Source organism: Garra rufa, chromosome 3, assembly GCF_049309525.1.
Source record: "Garra rufa chromosome 3, GarRuf1.0, whole genome shotgun sequence".
Classification (NCBI taxonomy): Eukaryota; Metazoa; Chordata; class Actinopteri; order Cypriniformes; family Cyprinidae; genus Garra; species Garra rufa.
Genome location: NC_133363.1, coordinates 18,120,955 through 18,148,303, shown reverse-complemented (window position 1 = coordinate 18,148,303; position 27,349 = coordinate 18,120,955). Strand labels below are relative to the sequence as shown.

Here is a 27,349-nt window from a genome sequence, read left to right as displayed (position 1 = left end):
TTGGCAATTAAAATAGTTCAGTTTTGCATGTAATGGCAAAGTGGTTATAATTTTGTTTCTTTTTTATTAAGTTAATTTAGAAAAAAAAACGTTTGGAGCATTTTTTGTTCGTTAAACGTAAGCTTTTTGTTTCTTAAAGTAATGACCAAAGTTGACCTACTCTATGTTTGACTTTGCCTTCTCAAATCACGAATTGGCAAAAAAAAAAAAAAAAAAAAAAAAGTGTGTGTGTGTATATATATATATATATATATATATATATATATATAAATATATAATATATAATGTATATGTGCACTATTAGGCGCATATCCAATCGTTTGTGCGGAGAGTGGAAACGCGTTTTATATGGAGGCGCCAGCGTGATCAGTTACATTTTCAGTGGAAAGTATTTAACCGTTATTTTTTTTGTCAGACATGATAAATATATGTAGAAAGCTTAAACTTAGTACTTAACGAAATAAAACAAATAGAAAACAAAAACTCTTTTATTATGTAGCTAATCTGTAAAGATGTATCTCTCTCTAATGAGGAGATGGATGAGGACGATTGTTAACTTCATCATCACTGACTCAGAAAACACTAGTTTATAAATAAATAATTTAAATATCTCCTTGCTATTTCACAGTCATGGTAATTACTTTTGCCGGTGCTTTGTGGCAAGCTTTAGCCTATTGCATGCACTTGAACGCAGAACCCTTCTGGCTGCGCTGAAGATGCGCTCAATGCTGCTGACAGGACAGTCCGAGCCGCTCTTGATCATATTCATCGTAGTCATGCTAACATGGTCTGGTGTTTCCACCAGTGCTGCAATTTTTTTTAATCACCATTGAATGTCTAAAATATAATTTTGTTGCAACAGGGCCGAGGGCTGGGTTGGAAAATATGTGACGTCATTATGTTTTTTAATTTAATCAATGTTGATTATGAAAGTGAGCATGCAGTGAGAAAGATATGATACATCATGAGATGTGCAATATGTCTGGAGACATGGGTAAAACATTTTGACCACTTCATTAAGTTTTGTTTTGTAGTCTCTTTTTTAAAAGATTTTCGTTTTGTATAAATTGTATCTTAATTTTGATCAATGTTTTATCAACCAATTGCCTGTATTTAATAAATAACAAGCAAATATATAGCAGACAATGTAATAAGGCGCCGACACGATCTATACTAGTCGACTAGAAAAAACTTTAGTCGGAGGCAGCCCTTATTCCACATATTTGCAGTCCATTCTGGGTTGAGCCAGCGACCCTGAGTGGAATGAGCAAGCGGAATATTCAGAAATGCACTCTCCGCTCACATGCTCTGATCGGAACAAACCCGAACCACTGTCTGCTGAACTTGCGCAGAAACATCAAAGACAGGTTAGACATAACCAGCTTTTTAAAATTAACTTTTTAAAACTAATATTTAGACTATTTTAGCACAAATTATGAGCTTACTGACGATTTTTTTTATAATTCTTGACAAAATTAGAATATATTTTTTTGAAGAAAAATTTTGGATGGGCCTGTTGAAAAGTGGGTGGGCCTAGGCCCGTCAGGGCGCGAACAAAAGAAGACCCTAATTGGCCAATAAGAAACATTTAAAAAAAACAAGCAGGTGATTGGGTAGATGTGAATTGGTTATCCAATCAGCTGCTGCTGGTCAAATCATGTCAATCATTTTCATTTACGTCACTGCTATTGCTGGACGGCATAGTGGCAGAATGGCTGAAAGAAAGCATGAAAGTGGAGCACAAAAACGTAAATTACTAAAGTTACACTTGAAGGAAAGGGGGGGGGGGGGCTCACACAAAGAGCAGCCTAGGGGCCCCTGACGACCTTAATCCGCCCCTGATGACGGCCCACGGTGGAGCCGACGGAGGGAGGAGCCATGGTGGAGGGAGAACCGCCGACTCCATGGGGCCGAACGACAGAGGCGGAGCAGATGGAGGAGGAGCCCGAGGCGGAGACGGAGAGGATCCGGAGGGCCAAGGTGGAACGTGAGGCTCTGGCGCCCAAGGCGGAGGCGGAGATCCGGAGGTCCGCGGCGGAGCCGGTGCGACAGAGGATGGAGGCTGTGCCCGCAGGAGGGAGGAGTCCCTAGGAGCTGGTGGGATGGCGTGACGAGGTGCAGCCGGAGGAGCAGAGTCCTGAGGTGACGTTGGGGTGACGACTGACCAGGGCGGAGCCGGAAAGACGATGGAGCTGGTGGACTGACAGGCGACGATGTAGACGAGGGCGTCGAGAGCCGTGGTGGAACCGCAGGGTCGAAGGGCCAAGACGGAGTCCTGGACTCAGGAGGCTGGAGGCGGAGCAGAGGGATCCTCCAGCCTAGACACCGATGGAAGCTGGCAGCCCCGCGGCGAGCCCACTGCACAGGTGTTGGGCTGAGGGTGAGCTGAGGGGCTGTCAGGGGATAGCGGCGGCCAGACCGACATGGATGTGGATGACAGAGGGAGGGTGGGTGGGAATTCCGGGCAGACAGGACAGAAGGATATTTCCGTGAAAAAGTCAATCAAATCCCCAGAATGATGCTCAAGCTCACCCCCAGTGGTGGTGCAGTGGGCAGGGCTCTCTATCGCCCTCTCTTGCTCCACGTGGTAATCCACCGTCACGGATGTTGTAGTCGGCTCTCGCACCTGGTCAGATGGTTCAGGCTCTGGCTCTGTCGCTCTCGGCTCTGGTTCTCCATCTGCGGTGGGCACGGGCTGCAACTCCGCTTGTCGGGGTGATGTTTGGCTGGCTTCTGGGTCAGGAGTGGGGCTGACGTCCTCTTCGATGAAGTCGATGGTCCAGGATGATTGGCAGGACGCCAGCACCCACTCGATGTAATCCGGCAGGCTCTCTTGAGGACCCTCCCCGGATAGCAGCGCTTTGGTGGTGGAATTCAGTCCGATGTAGAGGAACTTACTGAGGCTGCTATCCGGAAAGTGTGAGTTTTCCGCCAGGAGGAGAAAGTCACGGATGTGGTCCTCAAGAGAGCATTCCTCCTGCCTAAGGAGGATGAGGAGAACAGTAGGGTCCATGGGGAGGAAATCAAAAAAAAAAAAACACTGAGACTAACAAACGGGAAAATAAACGTAGGGGAAGGTGCCGGATAAACTGTTTGCGGTCGGTCTTTCTGTAACGGTCTGCACGTCCTGGACGAACGAGACGAGATCCGAGATATAATCACAAAGATATTTAATATAAAAGGTCCAAAGTACAAGCAGGAACACAGAGAATAATCCACACACGAAGTACACGTAACATAATCAAAGACCAACAGAGAACTCAAGATACAGACAGACTTATAAAGGGTAACTCATAATTAAACACAGGTATCGGGAATCTTGACAAACGAGGGTTAAACCAAATCACAACAGAATGACAGGGGGAGACAAAGGGAGAAACCAATGACCAAAACAGACATGAAATGTAACAAATACATTATATATGGGCCATTCCACAGAACCAAAACCAACCAAAAACACATTTAAAAAGCATTTAAGTATTCAAATCTTAGATGTTTACTAAGATCCTGAAATTATTTATTGAATTATTATTTACTGATAATATTTAAAATATCAGTAAGTTCCAAACCTAACCCCTAATTTTCAACTTATTGAAAAAAGATATTGAAATTATTTTTGTATTTTACTCCGTTTCTATTCCATTGTTTTTCAAAAATGTTTTGATACATTGTTTTTTAACTTAAGTTACAAAAAAAAACTTTCTAAAAAAAACTTTCTAAAAATACAATATGAGAATTAACTGCACAATAACAAAAAAAGTACCTTGAATATTATACACTTTGCATAAAAAAAGATTGTGAAAAAATGCTTTTTTTTTCAAGACGTTTCCAATTCTGTAGAATAGCCCATATACTGTACATAATGTAACTTTCATAAAAAATATAAATGATTGCATATTGTGTACGTTAAGTGAAGTGAAATAATAGTGTAATTATTGTATGAAAATTATTTCTATAATTTTTTTGGTCACACTTTATTCACTTACTGTTAACTACAACCTTTGCCTCAAAACTCCTAATTTGCTGCTTATTAATAGTTAGTAAGGTATTTGTTAAATTTAGGAATGGAGTAGGATCAAGGAATAAACAAAATATGGATATGCAGATTAAGGCATTAAAATGCTTTCTAAGTGCGAATACACAGCCAATATGCTAGTGATATGCATGCTAGTTAATGGAGAGAATTGCTCCTTAAAATAAAAAATGTAAAATAAAAAAATTGACCCAATAATGCTTTGTCATAATGTGGTTGGTTATCAAGGAGTCAACAGTGACAGTAAAATATGAGACTTGATTAAAAATAAAAGTCAGTCATACATCATTTCCAATCAAGCTGTCAAATTATGCAAACAAATGTGGATTTTTTTTCATTATGTTTATGCAGGAATCATAAATTTCAAAGAATTCTTGAGTGATGCATATCTGTACTAGTGAGAAAAATTCAGTTATTATTTGCAGATTTCTCTGAAGCACCAATAAAAAGAGGACAATTTCTTACAGGTGTTTGTGAAAAGATTTGAGTGTGTAAGTGAAATCAGCTGGTCATTGATAGCTCTAATTATCTCTTGACACTGGTCTATCTGTCTGTTTCGCTTTGTTCTCAACAAATTGAAAGGAAATGAACCGTTAGTTGCTTTTGTGTTTGTTTGTCTTGGCTGTGGAAGGCCAGCGCATGTGTGTAGGTTTGTGTTGGCACACACATGGCAGCTGAACCAGTTAGGGGGATTTAAACATTTGAGTAATGCTCAGAGCAGAGCACCAAAAAGTGTGCTTGTGTCGATCAGTAATACTGTGTGTCTGCCTTTGAGCTTAAATACGTAAGTCTGTGATTTAATGCTGTGTGCATGCCTACCTGTTTGTGTGTGTGTCTTGAGTAGGTTAAGGGCTGAGGAATGGAAAAGCCCCCTCATTTTGTTGCAGGAGATTAAGCATTTGTCACTTTCAAAGCACAGGCCAGAAAGCTAAGCTTGAGGGCACGCATTCTACAGTGATGAGAAATTCCCTTCTCCAATTTATTCCAATGGCGAAATGTCTGCCAATGGCATATAGCTCAGATTTCAATCTGCCTCGGTTTCAGCCCGCAATCTCTGGTAATCTCTCCAGGAATCACCTTTCTCCAAATGGAACATTTCAATTCTTTTGATATAGAGTCCTGGATATGCCATCCATCTTAACTTCATATTAAATTCTCTTGCAAATCGTTTAATCTTCGGGTCATCTTTGTTGAGACTGTTCAGTAAAACCAGTAATGTGTTTCATAAAGAGCATGATTAGGGATGGAATTCATTATTTGGCAACCTAGCGCTGAGTAAATATTAGACGGAACACATGCTGGGTTATTTTGACCCAGCTGGTTGGGTTAAATGTTTATTTAAGTCAAATATTGTTTTAAAATTATTATGTGGCTGGCTTAAATCACACACAGAATTATAAAGGCAACAGGAATAATCAAAAGATAAACATTTATTATTAAGCAAGAACATCCATGGACAAAAATATAAGACAAATTGAATTTATTTGGGTAAATACATCATAGTTTACAATATTACATACAGTTAAACTCGTTTAACAATCTTTTTTTTTTAAATAAAAATGTAACATTTAAAAGTTGTTTTAATTTAAGTGTATATAACATTCTCTGTAATCATTTTTTTACCAAAATAGTGCTAATAGTGCTGGTGTGTCGGCGAAACCTAATCTGGCTGCTGTTTGCTGGAGGAACTTTGAAGCTCAAACCACCGCCTTGCGTTTCACTCGTAGCTGAAAGATGCCGTGACTGACTCCAAAACCTGCACATAAATAAACAGTACTGAGATTAGAGAACATATTTTAACATGAAATTAAATTAAATTTAGTATTATAAGGTAAAAATCAATTTATGCAAGGCAAAAGGCGTTTCCATCATGTGAAGCGATCGCTGATGGCACAGCTAACTGACATCTCAACTTTGTATGTTGCGTTGGGTAAAATAATATAATTTAGAGCATAGTAAAGACTTTATAAATAAAATAAAACATTTACAAACCTTTATTTCACTGAAAAAGTGCACCAAATCGGCAGCGTTGAAAACCGCTTTCTTCTGTAGAGGATGCAAAAAGCCAACACGCTGACTGTAACTGGGCAGCTGGGTTGTTTCGTCGGAGACCCAATATTAAATAACCCATTAAAAATGACCCAGCATCTTAGTTACAGAAAAACTCCCCAAGCCAATAAAACAAGCTGAACCCAGCATTTGGGTAAAGGAGTAGTTCACTTTCAGAACAAAAATTTACAGATAATGTACTCTTGTCATCCAAGATGTTCATGTCCTTCTTTCTTCAGTCGTAAAGAAATTGTGTTTTTTGAGGAAAACATTTCAGAACTCTCCATATAATGGACTTCTATGGTGCCCAAAAGTTTGAACTTCCAAAATGCAGTTTTAAATGCAGCTTGAAAGGGCTCTAAATGATCCCAGCCGAGGAAGAAGGGTCTTATCTAGCGAAACGATCAGTTATTTTCTAAAAACATTTGCAATTTATATACTTTTTAATCTCTACACAGAGACCAGACGAGCATTTGAGGTTAAAAAGTATATAAATTGATTTTTTTTTTTTTTTTTTTTTTGAAAATAACCATTAATAATCATTTTGCTAGATAAGACCCTTCTTTCCTTGGCTGCGATCGTTTAGAGCCATTTGAAGCTGTAGTTTGGAAGTTCAAACTCAGGGGCACCATAGAAGTCTATTATATGGAGAGAAATCCTGAAATGTTTTCCTCAAAAAACATAATTTCCATACTACTGAAGACAGAAAGACATGAACATCTTGGATGACAAGGGGGTGAGTACATTATCTTTAAATTTTAGTTCTGAAAGTGAACTACTTCTTTAAAAAAAATAGCCCAGCAATGATAAAAACTACTGATTATTTCCATATCATCGTTGGAAATATTGCCTTTGCATCTAAGCTGACCTGAAATAAGTTTAATTCATAATACTAATATTACTATAACTAAAACTGGAATAAAAAAATACATTAAAACTACAACTAAAAAAAAAAAAAAAAAAAGGAATGTGAAATTAATAAGAATGACAAAAACTAATAAAAAATTATTTACCCAAAATATTAAAACTCAATTTTTAGTGAAAACAACTTATCCAATAATTTATTCAGGGGTTTAGGTTTACAAAATCAGTGGTTCTCAATGTCCCTCTAGCCTGATTCAGGTCATCAGTTTATTAGCAGAGACTCTAACACCTGAAATGGTTGTCAGACTAAGAAGATATTCAAAATGGCCATTTCTCAATATGCTTTCTTAAGTACGTCTTTGTATTCTCATACTACATTATCATCAACCATCAAGGTTGAATTCCAATACTCAAGAACACAAGTACAGAGGATGCATGAAAGCGCCCGGATGGTGTTCTTGATGTTGAGGATGCATTAAATGCTGATTTAAGAGAATCGAACCACTAGAAATTCCCAAAGACAATGTGAGCGGTCGATGTACGGAAGCCTTTAAAAGCTTTCCTTCTCACTCAAGAGATTCCCACTGCAAGATTGGAGATATCTGATTGTGTGTTAAAGTAAAGGTTTTTTCTTACTGTATGAAGTAAACTTATTTATTTTATTCTGATTATAATTGTATTGTTACATTATAGAATAACCACACGATAAACTGTTTGTCACTGTATTTGGAAAGGAAGACTGCTATGTTGACTGCTGTAAAATGAAATAATCTCTAGCAGCTGACAAAGAGGTTGCCAGGTGCCTGTGTCATACTCCTGCTGTCAAACAGGTGTCTGCTGCGTACCACATCTGGCTGCTAATCACCTAGCAAAACTCAGTCCTTTTTTTCCTGTGTCCATGGCAATGGCCTGAAAGCTGTGAAGTGTGAGTTAAAAGTTTTAGGATCATTTTTGTAAAAAGAAAAATCCAAATTTTTTCTTAAAGGTCCCATATTGTCAAAATCGAAATTTCCTGGCTTTTTTCATGATAACTGAGGTCTAGGGGCTATGTAACTACCATATGAGTTTCAAAACAGTCAATCCACAGTAAACTGCACACAGCCTGCTTAAAGTAGCTGTTCATTTTCAGGAGCCGCTGTGACTTCCGTAAAGATGTGACGTCCGATCTACTCAGTCACCGCCTTCAGTCACCACCCCGAGCACCAATCACGTCCCACCCTCCTTTTGTCAAACCCAGACAATATCGTGTCCATAACATTGCTAAGCAACAACAACATGAAAACAAGTCGAGAAAACCCTGTTCAGTCGATAGATGTCGAAACTATTGCACAGGCTTCAGAACAACGTGAATATAAGAGACCACTGGCACGTCAACTTCAGCCTCTTTCACACAGCGATTCCGGTAAATACACGGATAATCTGTCCCATGATTTGTTCCGGAGTTGTTTGATTTGGTTCATTCACAGTTGTTTTCCGGAATCTGTGCGTGCTTTACACACAACCCATAAAGACATGTGACGTTTGGATGTGAGATGTAATGCGACGCGTACGTTTCACTAAACTGAAACTAACCTGAGCAAACTGTGCTTCAGCGCTGATAGTGAGGAGCTGGCTCTGCCCGATCGCTGCTTCATTCCACTTTGCATGTATTTTTTCGTTGTGAAGAGTCGCATGATAACGTGCATCATCACTACAACACTGCCTTTATGGTTCTGGCTTTTGTTCACACAGCGCTCGTTCCCGTAATTTTCCAGAATCAGCACGCATTGTGAAAGGTGCTTTACTAAAGCAACAGTTATGTAGCTTACTGCATTCGGTGTTTGAAAAAGAAAAAACATTAATTATCATTCTGAAATATCCTGTTGAGTATCAGCAGGCTAGGCTCTCTCTATGGCTCTGGGCTCGGCTAAAGCATACATGACCGTAGTTACCTATGGTTGGCCTGGCTGTGCGTCACTCAGAAAACAACAGGCCAATCAGAAGAGAGGCTCATGAATATTAATTAGATGGGCCAAAATCGACCTGTTTTTGACAGAGCTCCTAAAAAAGGAGCTGTAAAAATATATTGAGATGGATTTTGGCACTTATACCGCAAATATATATTCTTAAGGACATCAACAACTAAAATAAACCTCCAGAAATGTGTACAATATGGGACCTTTAATAGAGCAGCTCAGTAATACAGTAGTGCATTTTAAATTAGATTAATGTCACATATACATCAAAAACCAATGTGTAATTTAGTAGTAGAAGGCAAAACCAGTCTTAAGTAGCATGGGTATATTTGTAGCAATAGCCAAAAATACATTGTATGGGTCAAAATGATCGATTTCTCATTTATGACAAAAGTCTTTAGGATATTAAGTACAGATCATGTTCCATGAAGATATTTTGTACATTTCATACCATAAATATATAAAAACTTAATTTTTGATTAGTAATATGCTTTGCTAAGAACTTCATTTGGACAACTTTAAAGGCGATTTTCTCAGTATTTTGATGGTTTTGCACCCTCAGATTACAGATTTTCAAATGGTTGTATTTCAGTCAAATATTGTCCGAACTAACCATACATCAATGTAAAGCTTATTTATTCTGCTTTCAGATGATGTATAAATCTCAATTTTTTTTAAAAATGACTCTTATGACTGGTTTTGAGGTCAAAGGTCACATATATAAACTCCAAAAAAACACTGCTCATAGTGAAGAGTGTTGTATGTCGACGTCTTGTCTACGTGCAGTGTGTTTTGAATTTTTCCACTTGTTAAACCATTTGCCTTTCTGTCACAGTGACTGGCTCTTCAGTAAACCTGTACAACAAATATTGCCTAACTTGATATACCTGTTAAATTTTTCTTATTTGTCTTAGTTTCAAGCACATGTGATGCCACGAGTAAATGACGTAGGACTTGCTTCCTTAATACTAAACTATAAACATTTAATTGCATTCAGTTCTGGCTCAGATTATTGCTTTTACCTTTTATTGTTACTTAATTAAATGGAAATGTTGCATAAATCCGTTCTGTTAACAAAAATGAAAAGTATTACAAAACATGGCCAATTAAAAATCAGATAAAATCAGCCTGGTCTCATTGTTTATATGTAGGTATTAGTATGTATTGTTTAGAAGCATAAAACATGCATTTTTGTACGTTTTTATTGATGCCGAAATGTACAATTTGGACTTATTTTAATGTTCAAAATGTAAAAAATGTTTTAGCTGTGTATTTTTAGCTAAAAAGCATAAAATATATACAAACCTTTTATATAATTTAGATATGTGCATTTTTATCATTTTTATCGCCCCCTATAGATTTTCGCCCCTTATAGATTTTTAAACCCCCTAACCTACCCCCAAACTTAAACCTACCCATTTTATAAACGAATATAAAAAGATATATAAAATATAATTGACCGAAATATGCAGGAAAATAATCATTTTAGTAACAATATAGCATTAAAAAGATATTTCTTATAGTCGCTAATCCCACTCCTATACCTCTAAACCTAACCATAACTATTTCTGTACAGAAAAACATGACAGACAAATATATGTTCAATCACAATCATTTATTTATTGCAAAAATATCAAAAGCAGTACTAAAAGTAATAGTAATAAAATGAATGCAGTGATTTCAAGATTCAAAATGATTAATCTATAAGTCAGTAAAGTTGTTTATACGCAAATTTTAAGGTGTCATCAATATTAGACATAAAAATGATGAAAATACGTCAGTATTGTACGTTTAGATTTACATTTTAGTTAGATTTCCACATTTTAGTTAAAATACACTGTAAAAAGTTTTCACCAGTTTCATTTTAAAAGTTAAGTTTAGCAGCTGCCTTAAAATGTTAAGTTAAATCAACTTAAGTCATTTAAACTCACAAGTTAAACTAATTTTGATTTTAATAAGTTAAAATGACTTGACTTGTTGTTTTAAGCTGATTTAACTTAAAAATTTAAGGCAGCTGCTGAACATAGGTTTTTAAGTTGAATCTGGTGCAAACTTTTTAGAGTGTACAAATTATCATCACGTTGATAATATAAATATTACATAAAACATTTAACAAAAAGGACTGAAATTTCTAAAAATGAAAAAACTGAATAGAAATATTAAAAAAGCAAACTAATAAATCAACAAAAACACAAAATTACACAAAACTTAAATGAAATAATATCAAAACAGTGATGTAAATGATCGTCACTGTATGATTATATTGGCTTCTACTGCATTACTCTATTAGCTTCAAATGTTTGTTGATCTCGAACACATCGAAACACGTGAGGTGACTGTTTTCCATGCTGCTTTCCGTCTCAGGAGAAATAGAAGGAGTCTGGGAGTGTCTTTGTCCTATTAGACGGATCTTTTCCCAGACTGAACTATCAATTATTTACAAGGCTACTTGCTCATATAAAGAGCACAAGAAATGCCAACGCCTGAAGTGGTGCGACAGACCGTGGAAAGGTCAATCCATCTTTGTTGCTTTTCGCAAAATGAGGATGTATTAATAACATTTTATTTGACTGGCCACTGTGAGGAGTAATCCAAAATGTCACGAACACATGTGTGACTGTCCTTGTGTCCTGAAGCCACATACCTGACAATTTCATATGTCAAGTTAACTCCATATGTCACGTCAATATGAAACCAAATAAAAAAAAAACCTTTGGCCTAGCAGATATCACCGATATAGTTGTTCTGATAGAACAGAATCTGAACACATTAGCCAATCTGTCTGACATTGGATGGTGAAATGTAACTGGGTCCACTTGTAATAATAGTCTGCAATGGTTTGCAGTTGTTGGCAAGCAGGCTTTATCCTTGAGTATAAGATTTCTTTGAGTTTCTTAGTTCCCGTGTCAGCAGGTCTATTTACACAAATATAACCGTGATCACGTCCTTATGTTCCAACAGCTGAAGTGAAGAATTACCACAGTTACTGAATGGCCCTTTGTTGAAATCATGTTCACTCTCCTAAGCACTGATTCAGCAGCCAAGCTCTGGATTTTTCAAATACCTTTTTAACAAATGTATCTTGTGTATTTCAATCCACACAATAGTGGTATCTAATTGACTTTATTCAATTATGTATATATTTACAGACTAACACACACTAAACCTGTTTTGCCTTTCCACAGGTTGCCTACACAACTGTCCAGATGGGTTGCAGTTGCTGTAGGATGATAAAAAGGTAAGACGGAGAGTATTAACAGTAGAGATTCTTTATTTTCAAGTATTCTGTCTTGAAGAGCCTAGATATTTCTCACATAACTGCTGTTGTTCAACAGCTCAGTCAGACTCCAGTTTCTCTAAAGCTGACCTTGGATCGGTTTTTGCTTGAAACTGTGATTCAGTCTGCCAGCACTGCTCTGTCCTCTATCAATAGATGTATTATTTTAGTTTGTATTTTTCACTTCAAGATTTATGTCGGTTGTTTCAATGCAGGAAGTTAATTTCACGCTAAATACACACAGATATTCACACTCTTTCAAACCGCCCTTTAATTGCTCAGAATGTCACATTTCTGGGCTTAGTTTGAGCTGCAAGAATTGCCTCATAACAGAAATACATGCCTTCTTTTGGCATTTAACATTAGTGTGTAGTCTGATTGGCTTTGTGTCAAATCTGCTGAACAACACCCACACATTTTAACTTGATTTATGTGCGCAAAGTACATCAATCGAAGTGTTTAGTAAGATAGGCCTTTTTTACCTACTGCAAGTGTTTACTTTGACCCTAATCAAACATACCTGAACCAGAAAGTCAAGGTTTTCACAATCACAAGAAACATCTAGGCAGGTTTGTGGAGCAGGGTAGATATCTATAGAAATGTGGCCCTCCAGGAGCAGAATTAGAAACCCTTGACGTAATGTTCACACATCACAAAAACTCCTTTTCACATTGCGCAAATGGTTGTGGGAAATATTCGCTGAAAAGATACACATTTTCGAACACATTCCCCTGGGCAAAGTATATAATCCGGGCAACTGTTTAGGGTGAATAGAATATGAGTTCCCAGGCTTTTCTTGGATTATGTCAGATCCTGCTTCTGATAAACATTAGCATTCTATTCTGTTGCAACGTCTACCAGGCTAAAAAGAAATGCCTCGCATTGCTAGGCAGTGTGTGTAGTTTAAATGGGGGTAATGTTTACTACGGGTAAAATTTCTCATTCTGTTAGGTAGAGTGGAAAATTCCACTTTATCCACCCTCAAACTGTTAAAATGGAATGGATTACAACTTAAACGTGGAGCATTTATAATGAAGCTGTATGGGTCTATTGAAAATCGTCTCATGTGATACAGGTTTACATCCCCCTTTCAGAATCTGCAAAATGTTTAAATAAGGTAAAATAATTATTTTACCAAAATAAAAACCATGCATTAAGAGCCGGGGGTGAAAACTTTTTGAATTTGAAGATCAGGGTAAATTTAACTTATTTTGTCTTCTGGGAAACATGTAACTTCCTTCTGTAGCCTCTGAAGGGCAGTACTAAAGGAAAAAATATGATATTTAGGCAAAATAAGAAAAAAATTGTCAGAAAAAAAATAAGAAAAAAGGTTTTCACCCCCCAGATCTTAATGCATGGTTTTCCCTTCAGGAGCATCAGTGAGCATTTAATCCTTCTGTAATAGTTGCATATGAGTCCCTCTGTTGTCCTCAAAATAAAAAATGGATCTCAAAATCATACAGTCATTGTTACAAAGGAATTAAAATACACAAAAATGCAAAAAAGTTTGTGGGACCTGAAGGATTTTTCTAAAGAACAGCAGACGGTTTAAATGATCAGGACAAAGAAAACAAAAAAACACAGCTGTGGATCATTCAGATAAGAACACATTATTAGGAAAACTTTTGAACAGGGTCATTTTTATAAATTTATTGTTTTCTCTTGTGGACTATATGTAAACATATTTTATGTAAAATATCTTATTCAGGTCAGTACTAAATAAACAATAACATGCATTTTGTATGATCCTTTTTATTTTGGTAAAATAATTAACATTTTGCAGATTCTGAAAGGGGGGTGTAAACTTTTGACCTCAACTGGAATATGATAGAGGAGACATACAAAGACAGACAGATAAAAACATGAACACCTGAGTTTGACATTGGCTGAATAACCTGGTTATCTTTTTCCATGTGGATTTTCGTCTGACAAGGGACGTGAAAAACAGAAGGATCTCAGCAGGAAGTGTCTGACACAAACACACCAGGCACACACACAAGTTGGGATTCGTGTCTTTCATTCATATGTGGGATTCACACCTTTTCCTCTTTCCTTATTTAATACCTGTTTGTTATCTAATTTGGTGTAAATATAGAAATGTAAATATTGTTATGTAGTAGTTGAACAAAAAAAATCCTAAATAAGGAAAGAGGATACCATATGATAATATCATTCAATAGACTTGTATTTTCAAATGTTGTTTCGATTCACTGGCTGTGCTTTCGTCAGTAAGGCCCTTTGCCTGTGCTATGCAAATTATGTGTGCATTCAAATGTCCTGCACATATCAGGTTGCAGAACAACCTTAAAGAGGAAAAACATTTTGTATATTATGATGACATTGACAACGAGAGGGAACTGATATAGATGAAGATTAGGAAGGTTGGTCAAGATTGGAGGCCGGATAAATGGAAAACAATTTGGTTTGTTTGTCTACAGACTTTTAAATATTATTATTTTATTGCAGATTATTATACGGAAGACTTTTGACATGTTTTTACATGTTATTTAGAGACTGAATCTGAAATAAATCATACTGCAAAAACAGGCTGCCATGGAAAAACTAAACTATTATTCAAAATAATGTCTGCACAAACAACTATGTAGAAACACCAAAGAAACTCATGAGACTCTGAATTACAGAATTACTGATTATTTCACAGTCAGAAAACAATGATCTGAAAGTGAATGTACAATATGAATATAATACAGAAATGTCCATTCTGGAGGACCATCGTGCAGCTCTCAGTCGCATTGGCACATTGCTCTGAATTATTGCAACTGCTCTCAAAACAATTAACACAGCAAAGTAAACACTCTGTAACGTCTGCCAAACTGTTTAATTTTACTACATAATGAAGCACTGCATTGCAGTAATTCTAGTAATGCACTTAAAAATAGATACTATCATCAACACTAAAATGTGTGATCTGTTGATTTGATAACATATTCAACTCCATACACAAAGATATGAATTAAAATACATGTTTAACATTTTTTTAATGAGTTTATATCAATAGGTTTCCAGCAAAAAATAAATTATATAATTAAATATAAAAATTAATAATAATGTATAGCAGTCACGGAATTAACTTATTATGCTTCTCAATTACATCTGGTCAGAGAATTTCATGTGGGAATGCAATGTGGGGGAAAAATGGTATGAATGTTGAATCAATCCTTGACAAGCTTCTGCCACAACATTTCCACATGCTTTTATCATTGCTTGAAAAAAAAAACTTGGTTGTAAGGATTGAGACTATCCGCCTTTTTCTTCCCGGAAGAGTAGACGCCGACATTTCTAAATTTGATGGGTCTGGCTTTTGGTCTCATCTGTGTCCAGCTATTTTTAGCTGTACAAAACAGCTCGTTTTGCTGCTTGATATTGCAAATTGGTGTGTCTTACCATATTATTTTAATGCATTATCTTAATTGTAAAGACACAGCTTTACTGCACTTATTCTTCGCGTTATTGCCCTGTTGCAGCTAATGAACCGTAAATCTTACCCACAGGCTTACTTCCACGTTGAGGAAAAAGGTGGATACTTTATTTTCAAGAGGAGAACTCCTCAGCTAGTTTCATAAAAATGAATATGGTGAAAGGAAACCCATCATAAAACATAGGTGATGTTCAAACCAATCTTGCACAAGTGCTGAATAGTAAAATTGGAAATTTTCCCGAAAAACTAAAACATTTTGCTCTGTTTGCTTCTGATTGGCCTGTGGTAAGAAGATTTCATTAAGGGAGTTTAAAAATGTGTTGTATGGGCTCAAGACAACATTGTGTGCCACAGCACTAGTGGTTGAAATTGCGGCACACATGATGATGTCTCCTCTTGTCTAGAGACATTGACTATGGCATGATGGCTAATCAAATTCCATCTTTATCTTCTTTTTTTGTTGAGATTAAAGCCAGCTTCATAAAAAGACAGCTCTAAAATCCTCTAGAGTAAAAAGAACAGAAGGTACAGTATTGTAGTGGTTTGACAGCGGTGGTATTGATTGTGAACTTGACACTGTAACTGTTGCCGAACTTTGAGTTCTCACTCAGACACAGCCACTAGGCTTAGAGATGCCTGCGTTTTTCCAGAGTGTAATAGTATATGGATACATAATGCCCATGAAATACATATTGTTGTATTTACAGTAAAAGTGCAGTAATTGTGTGCCGTGCATGTACCTGAACAAACTGGTATCGCGGCTCTTTTAGTCTATCTGAGTTCTTCATTTTGTATACTTGCTTCATCTTGAAGTAGTTTCTTCTTAGAACATGATCAGTTGGTGAATTTTTTTTGAGGCATTGTTGGTGTTGTTCTGGACCACCATGTCAACAATGGCATGTTCTGTTCAAATGAAAATAGTCCTGTTCGTCCACCTCAATGTTCTCAAACTTCAATTATGAATTTTTTTTTTGGACAAGTATCAAATTTGCATTTCCTTTGTTGTTTGTTTTACTCACTCAGCAGATATTAGTTTAGGGCTAATTGAAAACACACCAAGTACATCTGAGAATTTAACAAATAAAAGAGTTTCTGCCGGTTCTCTCCTACTAAGGAATTAGCATTTTCAAGAAGTTCGTCTGCTGTTTTCTTTCAGACCAATGCTAAAATCGACCCATATTTTTATGCAGTTTTAAATGTGAACCAGTGGATCGACAAGAAGCTAATATGCTTTCAAAATATAATATAATAATATTTATATTCATATATCCAAATATACGCAAAAAAAATGTGGCTGGAGTGTGAAGTCCATGAATCGTTGCTCTTTGGGTGCGGGATTCTTTTAATAAAGGCTAGTTTCTTTTTCTGAAATGTCATGTTTATCATTTTATAAGACTTCTTGTTTTGTCTGCATCTGAACATTTTACAGTTTAATATGTTACCATAGTCATTGCCCTACCTGCTCATATAGTATTAATTTTATTTGCATAGGTCTTAAAAAGAGTCATAAAAGGCCTTACATTTAATTGTAAAAATCCTGCAGTACCCTGTAAATAGTGAAATAAAATTCCCTCCTTGAAATTTTGTTTTTAAAACATTTTTAATTGATGTTTCAGCCCCTATCCAGTTTTTTATTATTTTCTTTTTAATTTTGGCTAGGTAAATTAATGTTGGGCTACTAAAATCTAAAGAGTGCTGGTTCAAAGGATACCAGGAATTATAAAATACATCAGTAAAATGCTACATGTGATTTTTAAGAAAAAGGTGGTTGCTAACAAATGGCTAAATGGGACAACAGAGGTTGCCATAATACAGAGCAGAAAAACTCACCTACTCAGGCTCTGTTCTGCGATTACAACCTCACTGTTTATAATCATACTCTTTCCAACTCATAGATTTTAAAGATTATAAGATGTTGCCGTTCATTTATAGCCTAGCTTTAAATACAGTAGCCAGAAGAAAAAAGTTAGTTTATTTAGGGAACTAAGGTAATACTAACTTGGGTTGGACTACAAAATTACGTCAGTTTAGTGGTTAAACTATATGCATTTTTTGAATGCCAATGCTGGTATTATTAGAGAGCATTGTGGCTGATGGACAATATAATGCTGATATATGATATCCATCCATCTCTTCTGTAAGCTTGTTGGGGTTGCAGCAAAATATCATGTCACACCATTTAATTTAAAATGATAGTTCACCCAGAAATTAAAGTTCTGTCATTAATTACTTACCCTTGTGTCATTCCAAACCTGTAAGACCTTTGTTCATCTTCAGAACACAAAGTAAGATATTTTTGATGAAATACAAAAGCTTTCTGACCATGTTCAAGGCCCAGAAAGGTAGTAAGGATATCAATAAAATAGTCCATGTGACATCAGTGGTTTAACCTTAATTTTATGAAGCCACTAATACTTTTTGTGTGCCGTTCTAATGGAAACATCTCTCTTAGTTTACTGTGTATATTCTGGTTCAAATAAGTAAGCGTGGAAAAAAATTGCAAGTCATCCTCTCTGTTGAAATCTTCATACATGTTTACAAAGACTGTTTTATGTTCACCATGCATCTTGCTCTGCTTGTAAAGAAGGCACAGCGCATCCGGGTTGAGGTACTCTCGTGAACGTGCGGCAGAGACTGACACAGAATAAAGTTTTTTTTTAAATTATTATAATTTGATTTTAATTATTATTTACTATTTTAACAATGTCCTTACTACGTTTCTGGGCCTTAGTAGATGCGTTGCTGTCTATGCAGGGTCAGAAAGCTCTCGGATTTCATCAAAGATATCTTAATTTGTGTTCTGAAGATGAATAAAGGTCAGGTTTGGAACAACATGAGGGTGAGTAATTAATGACAGAATTTAAATTTTTGGGTGAAGTATGCCTTTATGTTAGATACACTATATTGCCAAAAGTAATGGGACACCCCCTACTAATGAACAGGTTTGACTACTTTAGTCATTTCCATGAGTACAAATCTTAAAGTTTAAGCATATAATGATATTCTAGGGAATTGTGTGCTTCTATTTTTATAGCAACAGTTTGGACAGTCAGGACCCTTTTCTATTCTAACATGACAATGCATCTGTGCATAAGGCAAGGTTAAAAAATAAAAGATTGATTCAGTCAGTGTGGTCTGTATAAAGCTAAGTCCTATTCCTGGCTGAACACCTCTGTTGTGACTTTAAATGCAGACCTTGAGCCAAAAACTCTAATGACTTGTACATACACTACATGGGACAAAAGTATTGGGACACCCCCTTCTTAAGAACAGAAAAAGGCACTTTCAAAACGGTGGCAACAAATATGGAAACGCATATTGCATTTAAAAATTGTATTTCCATCTCTGTTGCAACAGTTTGGGATTTGTCTAAAATGACTGTACATATACATACAAGTCATTGGTGTTTGTTGATTAGTTTTTTTAGCTCAAGGTCTGCATTTAAAGGCACTCCAGAGGTGTTCAGCTGGGATTATGACTTGGCTTTATGCAGACCAGTCAAATTCTTTCACACTGACTGAATCAATCATTTTTCTGTTAACATTGCCTTACACAGAGGCTTTGTCATGTTAGAATAGAAAAAAACTCCTATCCAAACTGTTGCTGTAAAATTAGAAGCACACAGTTCCCTAGAATATCATTATATGCTTAAAAAAATTGAGATTTGTACTCATGGAAATGACTAAAATAGTCAAACCTGTTCATTAGAAGGGGGTGTACCAATACTTTTGGCAAAATATTGTACATTTGAAAATGAGTCACTTTTTAAAAATATGGAAAATACACCCAGTAATATTTTACAGAGCAACTTCTGTAATCTTATAAGTATTTTCACAGTAAACAAATAGGAAAAATGGGAGCTCTTGTGAATCTACGCTCAGGAACTTCCATTCTTAAAATTAAAAAATTAAAGTCCTTTTCTGAGACTCATCAGCCAAACAGAAAATATCATAAAGGCCAATGTATTGGTTGACCACAGTGTCATTTGAGATATTTGACCTTCGTTAGAATCTTAACTGGATTACTTCCAACAAACATTTCATTAAACCCTCTCCTCAACCCTCTCTCTGTTTCAGTTACATCTATGACCCCTCAGTCCCTGTAGAAGTTCCCGGTCGGAAGAGGGACCCCACCAGCAGCTCTCTGTATCAATCTCACAGATTCCCTGAGGAGGCGGACCACATTCAAAAGAAGCAGGGCTTCCACAACTTGGCATACAGCACTCACCCCAGCCCAACCAAACTCGACATAGACAACAACCACATCAACCGGCTCCATGCTAACATTCCAGGCGAGCAGATCCGACCGAGCCCAGCGGAGGGTGACCCGAGTCGTTACATCCTGCAGCCTGAGGGTCAGGGGACACCCATAAAATCAGCCCCCACCTTACGCGACAACCCACCTGTACAAAATGAGTCATTGTTGGGAACGGAAGCAGGTAAGCGAGAGGAGCGATTCCGAGACTCTGGGCTTGGCGGCGGAGGGATAATAGACGGGACTGAAGGATCGGATGGATACCCCTATGGACAGGAGGATGAAGATGAGGACAGGAAGAGCAGGTTGGCCGGTACTCCGGACACGGCTGATGAGGAGAGTGTGCTCTCTGTGGACATACACACAAGCAGTACGAGCCTCTCCTCAGCAGACACAAAGCTCATGATAGAGGATCGAGAAAAGAAAGAGCCTTCGATCGTGAGAGGAGAGCAACCGAGAGAAAAAGAGATTGATAGTGTGAGCGTCACAGACTCTATGGTGGCAGAGGCCTTGGCCGCTCTTGATGCGGCGACTGCAGGAGAGGATTCTGAGTGACGCACTAGCTAATGCCGACTACATGGAAGATTTCCATACTCATTCTCTCACTCACCCTCCATATTTGAATACAGCCAAATATTAGCACTCATGAGATGAAGCTTTCCTGCAGCCTGCCTGTAGGTACTTTTATTTTGAATGGAAAAAATCAAATGAAGACTGATAACAGGAACTGCTGCTTGTTTACACAACAAAAACTAACCACTTCTAAGACTTACTTGAGCAAATGAAGGTCGTCTGTGCGATTCAGAAGCATGGGCAAACTCGATTCTCAGACCAAACAGAAAAGACTGTTTTCAAACCTCATGATGAAATAAGCTCGGTTTCTTATCCTCAAATATTATTTCTGCTCCATAACATAATGAAAGTAATCATCTTCTTCTTCTGTAGCGACTGTTTGGAGGTGGGGCTAATTTAATCTAAGCAGTACATAATTATTTTCATACATTTTCTATACAAAGAGGTGGTGAAAAACAAGCCAGTGTCCTGGTGTGGGCTTACTTCTGTGCTTATTGCACTTTTAGAGATGTTATATGATTATATGATCAAACTGCTTCCTACAGTAAAATCGAGTTCATTCAGTCTTAATTGATCAATATGCCATTTCTTAAATTACACTGTGAAAACATCATCAGTACCCTCATAGAGATGTAGGATGACGTGCTTTATTTTTACACATAAATGTACAGCAAGAATTGTGGGTGAATCTCATGAAAACAGATTTCAAACTTAAAAAGGGAAATAATATTTTGCATAAAATGCACGTTTATTCTGTATTTTTAATGTATGTATGTATGTATAATCTATAATATATAAATACATTATAAATAATGTATCTTGATTTTTACAATTCAGAAAACACAATGATACAATGGTGGCTTTATTTATGCAAAATATGATTTCTTTTTTTCTTTAGATTTTGAAATATCTAGACTTCAGGAGATTTATCCTTGTATATTTATGTTCACGTTGCAATTTGTACATTTTATAAATGGTAGCATGTTGAGGAATCAGGCCAGTGATGGTAGTTGATGCTCTATGCTCAGAGGTTAAGCTCTTAACTAGTCCTGGTTAACTATCAGAGGCCTGATGGAAAGAATCCTACTAATTTAACTGTACCATATTTCTATAAGTTAGTTTATAAATGTTTTTAGAAAAGATCTTCTACAAAAATGAATGTAATCCCCATATACAAGAAATTATTTTTTTAAATCTTTCTAAAGGTCATTGAGTATTTTCAGTTGTGACCCTGGACCACAAAACTAGTCTTGAGTAGCATGGGTATATTTGTAGCAATAGGCAAAAATACATCGATTGCGTCACAATCAATGTATTTTAAAATTATAATTAAAATAGGATATTAAGTAAAGATCATGTTTCATGTAGATACTTTAGAAGTTTCCTACCATAAATATATCGAAACTTCATTTTTGATTAGTAATATGCATTCCTATAAACTTCGCAATATTTCAATTTTTTTGCACCCTCAGATTGCAGATTTTCATTTAGTTGCATCTCGGCCAAGATCAACGTAAACAAATTTACCCTTATGGCTGGTTTTGTGCTCCAGGGTCACAAGTATTTTTTCCAAGTATCCATTGGTTGAACTTTATGTGTTGGTCAGAATCATTTCTTTTAAACCTGTTAATGAGTAAATATTATTGACAGGAAATGATTTTCTAATGATATGACATGCATTGAATAATTTAAATCCAGTGCACATTCACAGTGAATATGCTGTTTAGATTTTATTCTTTCTGCCTTTACCAGAGGACAGAATTGTCACATGAACCAGGGGAAAATAAAAAAACGATGTGCTTGATCATAAGACTTGCGATGTAATCTGTTGACATTTCTGTCTTGTGGATAACAATGCCGTAGGGCCTTTTATGTAACTTAATGATATCTCCCTCCAGCCCTTACTGGCCAGTAAGACGTGTCCTAAAGTGTGTATGACTTCTATATTGTGCTGAAATCCAAAGAGATCAGATATTGGGAATTGTGAGATCTGTGCAATTCTACAAATGTCTCACGACAAAATACTAAAACATGATTAAGATACAAATGTGTGTGAGGGTGAAAATACACCAACTTTGACTGGGTATAACATATGCAACTATTAAATGACTTGTATTATGAGTTGTTTCTAAGACTTTAGTCCTGTTTTCTGAGTCTGTTTCAGATTCCATTGGTTTGTCTTTTTCATTGTCAGTGGTTTGGATACAGCAAAAAAAAAAAATTGAATGATTTGCTTTTCAAATTCAACATGAAACAGTACAAGAGGGCATACTGACAGCAGAGTTTAGGATAAAAGAGAATCGTATCTGGTTTGATGAGTAGGAGCAAGTCATATTATTTGTATCTGGCATTTAGAGAGCCCTGACTTGTGTTGATCAGCCATAGACAACAGAAGCCAAAAAAAAATCAATGAAAGGAACATAGACTTTTATGCCAATGCAAATGTGGTTATTAAAATTCCAAATAATATATATTTTTTATGCAAAGCCGTTTCACAAGTGTCTCAAAAATGTCATTATACACTGCTGTTCAAAGATTTAGGATTTTTTTAATTCTTTGAAAAGAAGTCTCTAATGTGCAACAAGGCTGCAATTATTTGATCAAATATAGTAAAACACTAATGTGAAATTATTTAAAGTAATTCTTTTTTATCTTAATACACTAAAATGTAAAATTAAAACATAATTTATTCGTGTGATGACAAAGCTTTTAGAAGCCGTTACTCAAGTTTTCAGTGTCACACGTTTCTTCAGAAATCATTTGAATAATGATTTGGTACTCAAGAAACATTTCCTATCAATGTTGGAAACAGTAGAACAAACCATTTGTGTGGACATCATGATACAATGTTTTTTAATGAAAAGAAAGTTCAGGAAAACATCAGTTCAATGCATCCTTGCTGAATAAAAGTATTCATTTCTTTAAAAATCGTACTGTTCAAAATTTGAGTGGTAGTGTAACTTATAATACTTGGTATCATTTCTATTTTTCTTTTCTATAATTTTTATGCTGCTCAGCAAGCATGCATTTATTTGATCAAAAGTACAGCAAAAACAGTACAATTCTGAAATATTTTTACTATTTAAAATAACTATTTTCTATTTGAATTATTTAAAAATGTAATTTATTTCTGTGATTTCAAAGCTGAAATTTTAGCATCATTACTCCAGTCACATGATCCTTCAGAAATCATTGTAATATTCTTATTTGCTGCTCAAAAACATTATGATTATTAATATTATTATTATTTTGACAACAGCTGAAAAGATTTTTTTTTCAGGTTTCTCTGATGAATGGAATTTTTTTTATCTAAAATCATAATCTTTCGATTACTTTTAGAAATCACTTTTGATCCAGTTAAAGCATCCATTACGTTTCATCCATTTAAAAAGTTACTCAACCATTTTAAAAATACTAATATTAATAATAATAATAATAATAATAATGTTTCTTGAACAGCAAATCAGCATATTAGAATAATTTCTGAAGGACTGTGTGACACTGAAGACTGGAATGATAATGCTGAAAATTTAGCTTTGATCACAGGAATAAATTACATTTTAAAATATATTCAAACAGAAAGCTGTCATTTTAAATAGTAAAAACATTCACAATGTTACTGCTTTTGCTATTTTTTAAATCACATAAATGCAGGCTTGGTAAGCAAAAAATAATTCTTTAAAAATAAAAAAAAACCTTACTGTTCAAAAACTTTTGACTGGACATGTAAAAACACCATTTGTGCAAAAAACTAAAAACCTGATCACAGTTTTCTCTATAGCCAAACACAAATGCTCAATACCAAAGGTCCAGCTGTTTCTACATACACCACAGGCAACCAACTACCTGAATAGATCTTCCGCTGCATGGCTAAGCATTCACATCTCTTTAAAGTCTGTGTGGGCTTGAGTTAATGATTCACAAATCCCAAAACACATCCAGACTAATAATACTCTACAGCAAGTTAACCATTTATATGCTTTTTGTTTAATGATTCATTCTTCCTAGAAATATCCTGACGCATAAAGTGCAAAAATAGTCCTCAACTCAAAAATAAAATTGTAAATAATGGACAAGGTCACATACTTTCCAGTAGGTCATGGGTAAGTAGGCAGCAGTCACAGAGAGATGGGAACGATAGGCCTTTAGCGTTCGACTTTTGGAAAAGCTACAGACCTGAAGGTCATTAGTGCTGCACCAGTCACCTATTAACAGACTCTTACTGATCTTTAACCTCAGTCCGACTCTAGAAATAATGCAGATCCAAGCCTCACTACGGATGAAGGCTCGTGCTGAGAACGTTCGAAGGACATACAAAAGTTAAAGTTTCCTAAAGCCATTACCTTTGAGCTACATTGAGGTCAGTGTAGCAAAAAGTACAAAGCGTGTGGGAAAGTGTGTCCTAATCGTGTATGTAAAGCAGAATCAAAACGACCAGTCCAATGCGTGTTTAATCTTTTTAATGTATAAATTCTGGGTACAAAACTCAGTAAAATTTAACAGCACATTCTCTTTAATTTTCTTTAAACAGCTCAGTATAATTCTTCAATTGTTCTGTTTACACATCTACATTTCTTCAATTCTTGTCAATTTCAGAAATAACGGTACTTGAAGTGACCATTTCTGTACACGTCAAGGCATAAGGTTAATATAATTTCAGTATGAATATCTTTAAATAAAATTTGAACATGAAGGCTATGTGCAACATTTATTTAAACTACTCTTTCCAGCACTTCAAGCTCATATAAATATCTTGAGGACTACCTGTTTGGTGTTTGAGCAAAAAAAGGCAAAAGTGATGGCACAAATATAAATAAAAGGAAAATACGTTTAAAAAAAAATGTCAACTGTTTATTTATTTTTGGTTAAAATACTCAAAATACTAAAAATTTCGTCCCTCTTTGCCTAAGCTTGGCACTAAAGCAAGGACACTTTTACTTTTTTTTTTTTTGTTGAGGCACCATACTTTTTTTTTTTCCAAAGATAATAATATTAAGTATAGTTAAGGATATAGTCTTATCTATTGTATACGCCTGACATTATATTAATATATGAGCTATAGACTTGATAGAGCTTCTAAACTCTGTGGACACATGCAAGCTATAACGAATCATGAAACGTTTCTAAACCGCTGAGTGTTCGGCCGACTGGTGAATTGATCGCAGTGCTCCGACCCAGATTAATCGAGATATCACCAAGCAATCCGGTTGGTTAAGGTGTACTAGGTTGATAAATTAATGTATTAAACATGCAAGGTCCATGATTTACAGAAAAATGTTGTCAAAACACAAGTTAAGTCTTTAAAAACCCAAAGGTGAAAAGGTGTATTTAGTGAAGAGATCAAGCCCAGTCCATTTAAGATGGCAACAGTTTAAGCAAAACATTTAGTCTGGATTGTAACCAGTGAGATATTTCATGGCTCTGTTTTCCGTGTTCATCACAGCTTGCAATAAAAAGAAAAAAGGCAAAAAAAAACATAGAACAAAACTTCTCACTTCCTGGAAGTAACCCAAAGAGGCACATGGCGGAGATCTAGGACCACGACGCCAGGTTGGATTAAACATTGACACGATCATAGTCATTAACAAGCACAAATGAAGCCGTCCGCCACTGATAATGACACAAGGATGTTTGAGAAAGGTGGGTTCGCATGGTGACAGGTTAATGTATATAAAATGGCTTCTGCTTTTCCACAACTGACGTGTCACGTGACAGAAAAGAGGGTTCGCATCCATCATCTTCCTTTCCTCCTCCATTATCACATCTCGCATTTTACTTTGAAGTGTTTTCCCTCTCTTACGTCCTATTTGGAAGTGTGACTTCCAGATGAAAATCTTTTTAAAATGTCACCTGAGAAGCTGCTGGAACAGATGTCACTTTTCAGTGTCTCCTTTCTCCTAAAGACAAACGACACACAAAATGATTAAAATACTGCATTAGGAATGCGAGTTTTCTTCCACACCAAAGCCACTCACGTGTAACTTTGGGCCTGGGCTGCGTTCAGGAGGGTCAACGCTAGCAGGTGAAGGGGGGACACTACCATTGGGCTCAGTGATCAACAACGTCCGCCTATCCCGGGCTGATTTGGGGTCACACTTCGTCACCCGGAATCTAGAGAAAGAAAGAAGATCTCATGCAATATCGATATTTATCATTGCATACCAGTAATTGGGAAGAAAATGTATTACACATATTTGTTAGACATCAAGAAAGAATGTAAACAATTTGTTTGCATTCACAAACAGAGTAGCTACCTTTTAATTTTGGGCCCTATGAAATACATTATATTGCCAAAAGTATTGGCACACCCCTGCTAGAACTACAAATCTTAATGTTTAATCATATAATGATATTCTGGGGAATTGTGTGCTTTTAATTTCATAGCAACAGTTTGGACATGACCCATTTCTATTGTAACATGACAATGCATCTGTGTATAAGGCAAGGTTCAATGAAACGATTGATTCAGTCAGTGTGGAAGAACTTGATACTTGAAACTGCATAAAAGTCCTAATCCCAGCTGAAAACCTCTGGTGTGACTTTAAATCAGGGTTCTCACTCTCTCATGAACACCAGATTCAAGGACTTTTAAGCACTTTAAGCACCAATTATTATCAAATTCACACCCCCAGCATATGTAGTGTCATGAAAGGGCTTACTGTACAGAACATTTCACTTAAACTTAACATTTACATGAAAAATGTCAGAGTCATAAAGATGTTTTTAACTGTGTAGGTTTGATAAATTTAAACAGTCGTGTTCAAGGGAATTTAATGAAATACAATGAATTCAATACTGGTAATATTCAAATGCTATTTCTAAAATATTGATAAAACATGCATTCAAATGGTTTTTGCTGTAGTTCTTGTACAATAATTTGCGATCAAGTTAGACACAGTTTCCGT

General features: G+C 36.0%; 2 protein-coding genes across 2 annotated transcripts in view; one reads left to right on the top strand and one right to left on the bottom strand.

Annotated features, from left to right (window-relative positions):
• LOC141331997 (uncharacterized) overlaps positions 1-22,576 on the top strand; it is a 30,045-nt gene extending 7,469 nt beyond the window's left edge. Inside the window, exons 2-3 of the mRNA XM_073837059.1 lie at positions 12,087-12,139; positions 19,694-22,576. Coding sequence (XP_073693160.1) covers positions 12,108-12,139; positions 19,694-20,426 — 765 coding nt within the window. The 5' untranslated portion in view covers positions 12,087-12,107 and the 3' untranslated portion in view covers positions 20,427-22,576. The remainder of the gene's footprint in view (positions 1-12,086; positions 12,140-19,693) is intronic.
• A 2,313-nt stretch (positions 22,577-24,889) lies between these two features.
• Positions 24,890-27,349, bottom strand: part of rell1 (RELT like 1) — a 34,773-nt gene continuing 32,313 nt past the window's right edge. Inside the window, exons 6-7 of the mRNA XM_073836880.1 lie at positions 26,420-26,555; positions 24,890-26,341 (exon numbers count right to left, since the gene is read on the bottom strand). Coding sequence (XP_073692981.1) covers positions 26,318-26,341; positions 26,420-26,555 — 160 coding nt within the window. The 3' untranslated portion in view covers positions 24,890-26,317. The remainder of the gene's footprint in view (positions 26,342-26,419; positions 26,556-27,349) is intronic.